At 50.0% G+C, this 13,892-nt stretch overlaps 1 protein-coding gene across 5 annotated transcripts in view; it reads right to left on the bottom strand.

Annotated features, from left to right (window-relative positions):
- Window positions 1-139: 139 nt before the first annotated feature.
- Window positions 140-13,892, bottom strand: part of NGEF (neuronal guanine nucleotide exchange factor) — a 33,681-nt gene continuing 19,928 nt past the window's right edge. For all 5 annotated transcript variants that reach the window (XM_030954593.1, XM_030954594.1, XM_030954596.1 and 2 more), the window contains exons 7-14: window positions 12,241-12,370; window positions 11,422-11,496; window positions 9,398-9,487; window positions 7,641-7,804; window positions 6,456-6,611; window positions 3,926-4,005; window positions 3,367-3,471; window positions 140-2,730 (exon numbers count right to left, since the gene is read on the bottom strand). In XM_030954593.1, coding sequence (XP_030810453.1) covers window positions 2,558-2,730; window positions 3,367-3,471; window positions 3,926-4,005; window positions 6,456-6,611; window positions 7,641-7,804; window positions 9,398-9,487; window positions 11,422-11,496; window positions 12,241-12,370 — 973 coding nt within the window. In that variant the 3' untranslated portion in view covers window positions 140-2,557. The remainder of the gene's footprint in view (window positions 2,731-3,366; window positions 3,472-3,925; window positions 4,006-6,455; window positions 6,612-7,640; window positions 7,805-9,397; window positions 9,488-11,421; window positions 11,497-12,240; window positions 12,371-13,892) is intronic.

Here is a 13,892-nt window from a genome sequence, read left to right as displayed (position 1 = left end):
AAGTGTTGTTTATGGGTGTAAGCCACCCCAAGTTCATGTGCAACCCCATTCTGACCCACTGCATGTGGGCCAGTTGCACTGGAGGGGACTGGGGAGGAGACCAGTGATCAGTCTGGGGGAGGAAGGAGACACACAAGTGTTTTGGTGCTGGCTTGCTCAGCTACATTTTATCACACAGAAAAACCAGACAACAAGAAGTTCCCCTCAGTTCGCTGAGGCAGCCTGGCAAGGGCTGGGGGGCTCCAGCCTGTGCTTGTGGGCCCCAGGCCTGGCCCTGTACAACACTGGAGATCACTGAGATGGAGGCGTGCAGGGCTGGGTCTGAGGAAATAACACTGGATGCCATTCAGTGGAAATGGCACAGCCTGTGTCTGGGGTCCCGAGTCCTGTGGAATCGCAGCAGAGCAGGAGGGGCTGGAGCAATCCCAGGGCTTGGTGGTGAGTGATGGGATGGCACAGCAGCACTGAGCCCCTCTCCCTGGAGCAGTGCACTGAGGAGCTGGAATCCTGGCTATGGCCAACTGGTGAAACATCCGATGGGCAAGGGAGCATTTCTGTGCTGTGAGTAACGTGCCAGGTAGGCACGTGGGGCTGCAGGCCTGGTGCTGGACTGGGCTGGGCTGCAAAGCTGGATGCTGTGAAATGTGGTGGGTTTTCCTGTAATTTTAAGGAATTTCTGTTTGCACTAGTGCATTTGTGGCTGTTGCAAGGTTTGGATCCCGAGCTGGAGGTTTGGTTGTTTCAGAAAGCTGACTGTGGGGTGCTGCTGGAGGGACCTGGCTTGGGGTGTCCCCATTTAATTGGCTCAGTGCAGCAGACTGGAGGCTGCAAGTCTTCCTGGCCCAGCTCTGACTGGTGACTGGGAACCATGGGCTGGTATGAACTTCCCACGGGGGGCCAAGGAAGCACAGCCCTGCTGGATGTTGCCACATGCTAATGTGGTGACACTGAGTGAAAAATGCCTTCTTCCCCCTTCACTGCTGTGGCTCCCACGACTTTGGTCCTGGGGGGTGGCTCTGGGCTGGCTGGCCCAAGGCTGTGGTGTCAGTAGGGACAGCCCTGGGAATCCACCTCAGCTGTGTTCAGCCTCAAACTGCACACACCATGTCATCCAATGAGCAGTTCTGTAGCCTCTCTTCACAGCTTCCAAGCACCCTGCTTTCTCCCCACGTTCCTGCTGGCCTGGCTGTGCTCCTCCTCTCCATGCCCGTGGCCTCTGCGTGGCTCTGTTGGCAGCTGCTCTCTGTCCCCTCTCTGAGCACCACCGTGGCACGGCCAGAGCATAAATCAGCACAGGCTACAATGCCTGGAAGACAATCCTTTGCCATGTTACAGAAAGGTGCCAAATAATTCATTTCCTAATGGATGCTGGCCACAGCTTGGGCCCAGCTGAGAGGCCCTCAGCCATGTGTGAGACTGTTGAACAAGGGGTGGCTGCTGTGGGTCTGTCCCCCACGCTGCTCTCAGTGCTGTGCCTGGGGCTTCATGCGTTGCTCAGTGCCACAGCTGGAAGGAGTGATGAGCTGGCTCTGCTGGCCACAAGACTTGCATATATACACATGGAGGTGAGCCTGTACAGGGAGGCTGTGGGGGTGGGTTACAAGCATGCAGGCAGCAGTTGCTGGGCCTCCCAGAGCATATACGACAGCAGCTCCCAGCTAAGGTCACTCACCTGCTGTGGGGCTGCTGGTGGTTCGTGTGGTGTGCGAGACGCTGCTGGCACAGCCACCCCTGCTCGGGCCTCAGCAGCAGGGCGTAGCAAAGACCACAAGTGCACGATCAACCAGGAAGGACATGATGCTGGGGTTCTGCAGTGGTCCTGCAGAAGGAGGAAGGCTGTGGTAGAGAGGGCTGAGCCATGGGACAGTGTCCAGATGTGCTTCGAGGTTGTCAGGCAGGCAGAGACGTGGGTTAGGGCTGGCAAGGCTGGGCTGCTGCTGGAGAAAAGCTGGGTGTGGAGCACTGCAGAGCGTTTGACTGGAAGCAGATCGAAGGTCTGCCTGTGGGAGTGAGCCCGGCAGCTTCACAGCAGGACTAGGGTAGTAGAGTTCCTGAGGCTCATCCCAGCCAGTTGTAAATGAGCTCTGAGATGGTTGAGACTGCTGCTTGACCTCAGTTCTGCCCCTGTGAGATGCTGGGTTCAGAGCACTCCAGACTTGGAAGGTAGCAATAAGCTGTTAATGCTTAAACCAGGTAATATCAATTGCTCATGTTTGTGGCCACTGCCCTTCCCAGCAGCCTGAGCCAGCCCAAGCCAGCACATGTGGCTCACCTGGCCAGCAGCTGGTGGCCTTCAGGCAGTGTCTGTTGAGCTCATGCTCTTTGGGGCTTTACAGAACACTTGGAAAAGGGTTATTTACAGTTTAAAGCGCTGATCTCCAGGAAGGGACCAGTGCTTCCAGAGAGCCTAGGAATGAGTCTGTTTGTTCATGGGTCTGTGTGCCTCGTCCGGTGCACCAGGTCCCCCACAGTGTCCCACAGCTGCCACCTCCTCCCAGCTGGCAGGCTCTGTCTTCTGCCTCTCTGAGGCACTCCAGATGCTTGAGGATGCCGGTGGTCACTGGCGGTTTCTGCTGCCCAGTTTTCTTCTCTGACTGTCATCTGACTTGTGCACCCGGAAACACTCCTTCAGGTTCTGGGCTCGGATTTTGGGGTTCAGGATCTCCTCCCCCATAGAACTGGGGAACCAGCCCCTCTCCTGGTCATGAAGACGTTCCCCAAATATCCAGCCTGAGTATAGAGAGACACAGATGTAAGTGGGGAAGGACTGGCCCTTGCTCTTGCACTGGAACAGCTGTGCTGGAAAGAGCCATTTGAGCTGGCAGAGCTTTCTGGAAGCTACTCAGAGGCCTGTGCTGGAGCAGACCCAGTTTGTCCATCCAGCAAGGGGGCCATCTCACCTGAGCAGCATCATGTGAGGACAACTGGCTCAAGGGATGCCAGCAGAAAGCAGGCACTGCTGCCACCAAGCGCCCTCTGCTGTCCCCGGAGCCACAGGAGTGGTCCCCAGCAGACATCCAATGTGACTGAGACCACCAGCTACAAGAGTACCCCAGAGAGCAGGACCACGTGGCTGTGAAGCATCATGAAGGTAAGAATAGCACTAGCTTATATATGAAGTGGCTGTGCTAGCTCTACCATGGCCCACAGCTGGTGCTGGGAGGCTGTGCCAGTGTTGTCACAACTTAGGCAACCTGGATTGGCTATTAGGAGAAGGCAGTAACTTCCTTCTCTGGCTGTGATGCTGATGCCAGAGCCTCTCCCTGGCTGGAGGGAGAGACTCTCAACTACCTGCCTGCAGCAAAGCCCATCCTTCCACAGTGACTCCCAACCTATCCCCAGCCCATCCCCATCCCGTCCCCATACCATCATCTGTCTTGTCCAGGATGTTGAGGACATCAGCCAGTTCTAAGGAGAGCTCATCAGGCTGCTGGGCCACGTACGGGTGGACACACTGTATCTGTGGGCAGTCTGCCAAGAAACAGGGCAAGAGTGAGGGAGGGACTGGGATGGAGCCCCTTGAAGAACAGCACAGATTGGGTGGCTGTAGCCCCATGAGCTCTGCACATGGTCCCTCTGATCTGGTAAGGGCCTCTGGGGAAGCCAGGTAGCGCCCCAGCCACAGGTAGTGGGGAAGCAACTCTTGGGAAGGGACCGGGTTCACGTCACCACCACCGTGCTAGCCCATGGGCAGCCTGGAAGGGAGGCAAAGTGCTGGTGTAGCCCAGCCCAGGCTGGAGGGGTTGAAGTCAGGGCCAGGCTTAGAGACAAGCAGGTATTGGTGGTGGAAAAGGAGGGGGGGAGCCCAGGGAGAGGGTTCAGCTTTGGCATAGGTCCCAGATATGTGGCTGCACTGAGATCAGGCAGCATAAGGTGTCCTGAGGTAGGGGTGAAGAGCTCCCAGCTCCGATGCTGTGTCTCTTACCAACAAGTCTGGATGTAAATGAAACAAATTTGGTTCTCCGGTTTGGGGCTAGTGAAATCATCCAGCGCTTCATTTCACTCCTGGATAAGGGAGACAAACCAAAGCTGTGAACATGCAAGAGTTGTAAGGGCCCTAGTTCTTCTGCCTAGGCAGTTCTGGACTTCATATTCCTCCTCCCAGCCTTTTCCTGCCTGCCCCTCCAGGGTCCTGGGTGCAGCGGTGATGCTGAGCCCCATTGCTGCACACCCTGGTTGGGATGTCACATGTGACAGTGCTCTGGGCCCTGCTGCACAGCCCTGGCTGTCCCCCACAGGCAGCACAGTCCCTCTCTGGGGAGGGGCCCTCTGCTGGCATTGTTGTCAACAGCCAGCAGCAAGGTGGGGGGCCTGGCACTCTCTGAGAAGTAGCAAGCAAAGGCAGCTCCTGGCTGGGCTGGTCAACAGGAGCAGTTTTTCTGGGAGATAAGCAGTTACAGGAACCATTTATTCCTGCAACTGCTGTGTAGGAACATTTAAAGGGCAGAGCTGATTAATTCCCTTGCAGAAGAGCACTGCAGCACACCAAAGGTACCACTTGCTTGGCAACAAGACCCATGTGAACAGCACACTGCAAAACCTGGACCTTCAGCTGGGAGGGTAAAGATCTCACAAATGCTGGAGAAAACCCAGGCTTGGCTCCTCTCAGCCCCACGAGGAAATTGAGCAGTTAATCTTCACAGGCTCCAGCTCCTGCCTGGAGGACCAAGTGTGCTTCCATCTGCCAGAGAGCCAGAGTTTTCTACCTCCTCAGGTTGTTTTAAAGCCTGAGCTTGACACACATGAAAAGCCATGGGAGTGTCTTCAGGAAGGAGAGGGGCCTAAAAGGGGGATGTAAAGGACAAGTGCTGGCAGGTTGATCTGTAGGGTTGGGAATACTTTATACTTCAGGTATGAAGAACAATGCCAAGGACCAGTGGAAACACCTGCAGGTCACATCACATGAAGATGTGGGACAAGGGCCTTGAGCTCAGAGGAGCTATAACAAGTAGAGGTCAAACCCAGAGTCTTGCCATGCTTGTGGCCCTGTCTGCATGCTGGCCCTGATCCTTACAGGGCTCCATGGATCTGCCCACAGTGCCCAGCTCCTCTCAGCCTGTAAGGAGCCCACCCACACTCCAGGTCTATCGATGCAACCAGTTGTGTCCAAATGAAGTGTCAGCTCCTGGCAGAGCCCACCCAGGGCATGAGCTGCAAGTTGCTACTGAGCAGCATTGTTGCAAGATGTGTAGAAGAGATGAAGAAGTCTCTGTTTGGCTCCCATTTATCTCTTCTAACTGTTCAGTTTCCCAGTCTGTGTCCAATACTACCTCCATCATTCCTGCATCTCTGAAACAGCAGCCTTCAGCAGTTGATATGTCACATTTCAGTGCTCAAGACCTGCTGGCAAGCCATGTTCTAGATCACATACCTGCTGTGGCCAACTAGAAGATGGGACAGGATGCAGAGCATGGATCTGAGACTGTCTCCCCTGAGCTGAGCAAATCTTGGCCTGGTTTATCATTTGCTGCACAGCCAAGCCTCACAGACGTCACACGTGCGCTTGCCCTGCATAGTGTGAGTGACATCTCTATTTTCAGTGCAGCAGAGCTGCAGCCATATGCCTGGGGAGAAGGTGTAGCTGCTCACTGTGCTGGGGGCTCGTTGTCCTGATGCTCATGCTGTGGTGGTGGTGGGGGGGCAGTCAGGGTGCAACCCCAGGGCTGGTGTTCATTTAGGAATATGGATGATGAACATGAGCCTGCTCACAGCAGACAACATCAGCCTGGAGGTGTGCATTGTCTCTAGGAGCTGTTTAGCTGGTGGCTAGAAAATGTGGGCCTGGTAATGCTTGGGTCAGTGAGAAAGCCGTGCCCTGTGCTCCAAAACAATTGGGTCCAGCTGAATCATTTGTCCAGCCTGAGCTTGTTGGAGCCTGAAGTGAAAAATCAGTGAGCCAGAAAACCTGTATCCAGGGAGACAAGGAGGCCCTGAGCTGCAGAAGGGCTGCACAAAATTGGCACTGGCTGTGGAGACACAGAGGAAGTAGCCTTTTCTCCCACCTTCACCCACAAACAGGAGACACTTTGCTCCACAGGGCTGGCCAGGCATGGCCATGATTCTTGTGAGTCAGTGGAGCCTCTGGAGTGTGTGAGTGTGTATCCTGCTTGGTTTTACTTTCTGAATACGCTGCAGTCTGTAAATCAGCTGGGGCCTGGTGCCTGGGCTGATTTCTGACCTCTCTGTCCCAGAACAGGGACTGCCTGTCTGTCCACCACCCCAGAGGCCTCAAATACACTGTACAGGAGAGAAACCTGCCTAGGTGACCAGTAGCCTTGGGGGTTTGAGTAGCCTCAGGGGAGTTATGCTGGGCAGAGAAGTCGATAGGGCCAGCTCAGCTGCAGCTGTGGGATCCCCCCCTGCCCATACCTGGAAAGCCTGAACAGGTGGTCCCCATGAAGGCAGGATGCAGGGAGAGAGCACTGCTGAGTGATAGCAGGGTGACTGGTACTCACTGGGATGATGCCTTCAGCATGTAGCTGGCCTCCCGGTCATCTGCGTTCTCTAACAGCCTCAAGATGAAGACATTGGCCAAACTCTGCCCCTGATCTTCTAACTCTTCTACCCGAAGAAGCCCTCGGGGAGCAGAGTCAAACACTTGGTACTTGTCCCTGGGAGAGGTTAGAGAGATTAGGAAAAACTGTGGTTATTGCAGGAGACTTTGACTTCAGCCACCCAGAACTGTACTGCGGACACGGACCAGAAGCGGCTGCATGGAAGGAGCAGAAAAGGTGTCCTGCTGTGGGATGGGATGAGCGTGTGGCTATAAAAACCCACTGCAAAGCAAGGAACCCTCTTTGTGCTCTGCCCTGGGCAGCCCTCATGGCCTGGAACAAGCTGCTTGCTCTGTCTGAGCTCCCCACATCCAAAACACAGATGGCGCTCCCTCAAAGGGGATTGTGAGGCTTAATTCATTCCTATTTATGAAATGCCTCTGTGTTTTCTGGATACAAGTTGCCACAGAAGCAAAACATTTCCCAGTGTACAGACACTGCGGCGACGCGTTCATTAGGAACAGTGGATGGGCAAGATGCTCCCTACCCGTGGGTCTAATTCACGCCACAAAGGACATGCTGTTCTCTGCTGCTGTGTTTCACCAGTGTCTGCTTGCACAAGACACAGTCCTCAGCACGACAACATCCTCCTCAGGCAGGTTACACCATGTCAAATATAAGGACTGGCCTTGGGCCAAAATTTGTACCTCTCCCCGCTACTCCAACTTTCTCGTTGGCTTTCTTAGAGTTTTAACTGACTAAATCTGAGCTGTTCTTCAGGAAGTAACGAGTCAAAAATCACTTATTGACAGGAAGACAGGTCTCCAGGGTCAGGTCACCAGCCAATGTAACTCATTTCCATCCTGCAGAAACTGCTGGATGCATAGTCACCCTGCTGACAGATCTGCCCTGGGATCTGTTCAACTCCTGTTGGCCATGAATTTTCAGCTGGAGAGAGCTGTGCCACCCATGAAGAGTCAGCTGTGTTCAAAGGTAAGGTGACTACTGGAGGGAGGTGTACATGTCAGGCCAAGGGATGTGCCTGCGCCTGAGGGACAGGATGGGGTCACAGCATCACAGGTTGGATAAAACTGGGGCAATAGAACTAATGAAGTATCCTGTGTACAACCCAAATTTTGCACTCACCCCGGAATTTGCCGGCAAATCACCAGCAGATCATTGAAAAGGAACAGATAGATTTCCCTGAAGAGTTTCTTGGTGCGAAGTGTTCGTGATGTCTTTGGACCGTTCATTTGCTGCAGCTCCCCCTGCTTCAGCAGCCAGCGGGAGTGAGAGATGATGGGTACAGACTAGAAGGGAGGAAAAGATGGCAAAGTTTAGGAGAGCAACAAAACCCCATGGAGTCAAGTGGTTATGATGCTGAAAGCACCAAGAGATGCAAAAGGAAGGGTGAACTCCCACCACCACAACTTGCACTGCAGAGGCTGGAGCAGAGCTGCAAGGAGAGGGCAGCGTGCTCTGCCATCCACACAGCCCAGCACAGCGTGACAGAAGTTGGACAGGGGTACAGCAGGAGCCCAAGGCTGGACAGATATTTAAGGATGGCAATGCTAGAGTGCCAAGTACCGTAATGAAACAACAGCCTATGCCCTGATCTCTCTCTGAGAGATCCTGTCACCTGGGCTGAACTTTCCTAAACATTAAGACTGACTTTTAAAACCACAGATTTGGCCTTTTGGTTACAAAAAACCCAAGGTTAAACAGGTTTCCTCTGGTTGGGTCTGTCCCTGTCAGGAGGAGATACTGTCCACGCACCGACCACAGCATTTCTGCTGGAGTTACCACATGTATTGTGCTAAAACTAAGAAGCCCAGAACAAAGCACATCTTGCACTAGAAGAATACTACACTTCCAAATGACTTAAATATTGAAAAAAAACTATGTAACTGTCACTCTTTTTACCTTCACTCCCAGTGCTCATCACATGCATGGTGGTACAATCTATCTTTTCAACTCCTTGCACTCTTCTCCCCAGAAGAGCCCTACCCGTGCCAGGTCCCAAGGCAGATCTGCTCCAGAGATGAGCCAGCTTCTGCCTGTCATTACAGTCTCAGCTTTACAACAGGTGAAGACAACTGTGTAGCTTCCCTAATCTACTACTGTCCTGTGGACTGTGGTGTAGCCCCGACACGCTAGTAAAGTGCTCTATAAAAATCAAATTTTTTGTTTTGGTTGTTCATGTACATAAAAAGATTGCTTGGAAGTGAAATATGATCCTTACAGTTTGTGAAGCAGACAGACCTGAGAAGCATCTCTATAGCATTCAAGAAAAGAACTGACAACTTTATACTCAGCACTGGAATTTCATGGTATACATCTGAGATATATATATATATAGTGTGTGTGTATATATAACTATATATATATAGTTATATATACCATCTGGTATATATAACTGAGATCTGATCAGATACCCCTAAATACTGATGTAGTAATTCCCTCAGTGGAGCTGAAACAGATCAGCAGCGGGTATTTAGAGACTGTACACAAGTACAGGAAAGAATCAAAATGGTGGGGCAGTCTTTGTCAGCGTATTTTTCAGTTTTAAAGTGTTTTGCTTTGTAGCTTTCATCTACCTTTACATATTTTGCATGTAAAATAACAGCTGAAAGCTGACCTGCATTTTGAAGGGAGGTAAGAGGTAAGAGCCAGACCCGAGTGCTGGAGCAGGAGCACAGTGCACAGGAGACGTGATGCCAACATGTCCCACCTGTGTGTGTGCACACCACACTGGCCTTAGTGCTGCCCCAGCCTCTGCAGGAGGTGTGCACTGAGCACACACAGAGGTGCTGTGCCTGCAGCAGCCCCTTTGGAGGGGACCCTTTGGAGGCTGTCTGCAAAGTGCAGACAGTGAACCAAAACTGTCCAGCCTGTGCTTATACCTTGATCTTGAATTCTAGTTTCTTCTGGATGCTGATCATCTGCTCTGTTCGGCTCATCTTCCGGACACCTTCATTACATGCTTTCACCACCTGGGAAAAGAGAGCACAAAGGTTTGTCTCTGCTGGCCTTAAGCAGGTAAATGATGATGGACAGCATGAAAAGGCCTGACCACAATCAGGTAAGTGCCCTGCTGTAACAGGAATTGACAAAGCCAAGTTCTTTTATCAGCACTGTGGGTGCATGAAAAGAGAAGGGGAAAAAAACCCCAAAACCTGAGCAACCAAAAAGCTCCCAAACATCCAGAAGGTGTTGCAGGTGGAAACTGACTGTCAGAGGACATATTAGGTGGCTACATTCAGTTACTGAACGAGACAGTATAAAACAGTGCTTCTGGTTGCAAAGCAAAATGAACAGCTTGTTTTCCAGAATCTGACACATCATATATCTCATTTTCCTTGTTCCCAACACTTGGAATGAGGTACATTTGCAGTATCATCTTCAAGGAGAGAATGAAGCCAAACATATTTTTTTCAAAAATGCAGATGCTGTAGTTCTGCCAAGCAGCACTAGATGCCAGGGCTATGAAATGTCCTAGGGAAAGAGACATTCATCATACAGAGCCCAGCTGTGTTCTGAGTACAAACTTTTAACTGAAAAACCACAACCAACGTGCAAGCACTATGCTGTTACAGGGACCTTAACCTAGATGCCACTGCCTGTTTCATAAGGAGCAACTCTCTTGAGAACTGGCTAGGTAGAAAAATTTCATTGGAGAACAAGCTCCACTTTGTGCTCTGTTTCTGCTACTCAAAATTTAACAGAATATCAGTAACTGAAACTGTGATCATCTCTTGCCTCTCAAATAGAAAGAGAGAAAATAAACGTACAGAAAAAGTAAGCATCAGATGGTTTCTGTTGTGATGCCTGTACCTAGCTGGATATTAGGTGTATCAGCTTAAACACTTACAGATAAGTGTTTAACTGTGCAAAAGAATTAGTAAACTGATCATGTAAGTCACTGATGACTGAATACAAACCCAGCAGTTTTCCATTAGCAGCTATAGTCATCTGCATGCTACAGAAAGAGTCTTCCTCAGGCTACTGACTAATGGAAAAATAATTGGCTACCAGACATGTCAAGAGGGATTCTGCAAATACTAACTCAGTGCAGAACATCCTTAATTCATAAAGTCCCCGTCTTTATCCCTAGTGATCTCCAAGCATACACCTCCTATACTGGTTCAGGGCAAATCCAAGAGCCTGTTCTGTTCTAGTGCTTCGGTCAGAGACTGCAGGCCCATCCTCAGGCTGATGTTCTAGCACAGTTTCCAACTTCAAATACTTGTGTTGAACTGCAAAAGTCAGGAGATGTTCCAAGCTTCTGATGGAGAAGGGTTGAAACATTGTCCCAGCCCATGTAGCTGCCAGCTATATCTAGACCATTCAGATTTGGCACTATCCTGTCAAACCATATCAGGAGCAGCTCAGATGGGAAACATCCCACTGCCTTCGTGGGGTTTTGTACGCATCAGTAACTAGCACAACTGAACACCACACCTACCTACCAGCTTCAGGGAAGAGGGCTAAAAGCTGGCTTGTGTACTTCATTAGGAAGCTGTTATTCTAGGTCAGAAGAAAAAGTGTGCTGTGTTGGGGGAGCCTGACACAGTTGTACTGTGCACACACTCTCTGTCAGATCCATCACCTTCAGGTGTCTGAAAACCCTTTTGTGTTCTTGGAGACTCTAAAGGAAACCATCTTCTGCCCTTTCCTATGGCAGACACATATATCTATTGTTAGCAAGGGATTTGTTGTCACTGACATCTAAGTGCAAGTAGACTAGTCCATCCTTCAGACTTTAGGAAAAAAAAATCCTCTTGAAACACAGTGGCAGAATTCGAAGAAACCACTCCCAGATAGAATGTAGTCTGCAGGTGATTTTTTCAGGGGTGTGTGTGTGTGTGTGTGAAATGAGCATGGTGATTTAATCTTAATGGCCCTCCATTAACTAATTCAAACTTACTGTTTCCAGTTCTTTATGTGCATCCAGGGCAGTGGATTCCCTGTCAGATTTCTCTTCCACTTTCTTCAAAATATTCTGCAGGGGAGAAAAGGCTGTGTTAATGCTGATCCCAACGTGAGAGCACAGAAAGGCAAAGTTTGCTAACCTACAAATTACTTCTGGCCATCAGCCTAATTACAGCAAAAGTGACACAGTACAGGGACTCTCACCTCTTAGTTCCCCTTTCTCATTAAAACCTCTTCCCATCTGACCTTATATCAAAGAGAAATATAACAGGTAGATTCTTATTTTATAAAAATAAATTAATAAATAACTAGAGCTAGCACTAACAGACAGCATTATTGGTAATCCCAGTGGGATAAGACCATTCAGGACTCAGCTGTTTCCTCATGCCTAGAAGCATATTCTCCAGCAGTGTTTAGATAAGGCGGCAAAGCACTGGCTGACTGGTCCAAGCCATCGTGGTGTAGCATCCCTGTGTCATCCAGCTGCTCTGCATGTGTGTGTCACCATCCTGACTGTCAGGCAGCTGGATTAATGGACTGCTGCTACCCCTTCTGGCAGCTTGACAAAGTTCCTCCTCAACTCTTTCACCCAGTAAAAGCTATCTGGCAAATTCAAAACTAATTCAGGGATGGACTCTGAGGGATTGAAATCCTTTTTCCATAGTTGTGGTGAATGTCTGACTTTATGGAAAGGCTTCATCCAGCTCTAGGGTCGATTGTGGCTGTATCTAAGCCCCATTCACAGCTGCTGGAAAGGAAAATTCCAGAAGTGATCCAGAAGTCCTTTGTGAGAGAGAGAAGAGCAAAACTCTACCTGCACCAGCAGCTTGAGTCGAGTGATTCTTTGAAAGGGCAGAATCAGGAAGGAAGAAAAGGACAGGCCTTTGCACTTGGGATCCAGCTCCAGCTGTGAGATCACTTCTCGAAAGGCTGGTTTGTCCTGGCTGAGAGGAGAGATAGAGAAGCTGAGAACTTTGAGTGCCACCCTGCCTGGGACTCTGGCATATGGCTGGTGATCCCAAAGCAGCTTGGTCCCAGAGACAGCATCTGCCTGGTCTCTCCCAATAGGAGAGAAGAGGGAAGGAGGGGACTGAATGCCTTTGGGTGTATTTTAGTTTAAATCTAAAGCTATAAATAGTGTTGGGGGAGGGAAAAAATAGACTTCTAATGTACAAGCCACGGCAGTGCTCACATGTGTTCATATCTAGCTCAGCAGCATACACTGCGTGTGTAGGTGTATGTGAATGGGGTATGTGTCCAAGTAAATGAGTCAGAGGCATAATTATATATTTTTACACAGTTGGAACTCTGTGATAAGGTGAAATTCACACAGTCATAAGAACAAGACAAAGTAGCTCAAGCTTGAATATTCCTTGATGCTTAGCTGGAGGATGGAAATCATAATCTGGCCTGAGAAGGGCAGGGGCCATGCCTGGGCCTTCCCTGGTGATGTTTGCAGGAGATGAGGGCACAGGTCGGCCACAGACACAGCTGTGCAGAGCAGAGTGGTCCTGGCTGCCACAGGCAGACAAAGCTTCCTGGCAGCCATGGACTGAGTGAACCTGAGCAAGGCTTGTGCTGCTGGAGGCCTGGCTAGTCCTGGAAACAGCATGGATGCAAAGGGGTTGCTAACTGTGCAAAACCTGTCTGTACTGTGTGTTCCTTACAACATGTGAAAGAAGGAGTGTTCCTTCTTGCTGCAGCAGGTACCTGTCTGACAGGGTGACTCACGGCAGAATGGAACTGCATGTGTCTGAGGAACAGTCAAATGGGGCAAACTGTGACACACATCAGGCTTTGAGTTCAGCCAAGTGTTGCAAAATTCCTGTGCTAGCTGGGAGCCTGGGGAAGGGAGTCAGTTCTTTTCAACATGCTTTATGTATTCCTGCAGACAAAAATGCTGCCCTCTGAATTCACATTTAGGAATGCCTCATTTCCAACAGGTCCCTTTCAAGCTCAAGTAACTCAGCCTATTGCTGCTTTGCTTCTAAGTGTTTAGATAATGGCTGTAGGCAAATTCTTTCTGCAGCTGGATTGCTCACCTCTGACTGAAGGATACCCTGTGGTACCCTCTTTTTGGAGAGAACAGCAGGCCAAGCTCAATAAAGGCCCCTTAAAATATTTTTTTCTTCAAAAGTTAGAGAGCAGAGAAAGGAAAGGACTAAACATTGTTACACTTGCCTGAACCAGCTGATGCTATAGGAGAAAATACACTGCAGCATGTGCAATGGGCTGTCCTAAAAGAATCCAGGACATTGTAACTAGAGAAAAATTGATTCTCCTCCTCTCAAAGACAAGCTTGTAGGGCACTCGTTGTTTTGAGCTTGTATCAGAGAATTCCTACTGGACCAAAAGACTTGCTACACTTGAAAAATACTACAAAAATATGTTGGATTATATCCTCAGGCCTAGATCTGTGTGTATAACAGTAGAATGTGAAGAAAATAGCTTATAAATTTTTTTTCT

Source organism: Camarhynchus parvulus, chromosome 9, assembly GCF_901933205.1.
Source record: "Camarhynchus parvulus chromosome 9, STF_HiC, whole genome shotgun sequence".
Lineage (NCBI taxonomy): Eukaryota > Metazoa > Chordata > Aves > Passeriformes > Thraupidae > Camarhynchus > Camarhynchus parvulus.
Note: the sequence above shows the minus strand (reverse complement) of the source record. Positions and strands in the feature narration are given on the sequence as shown.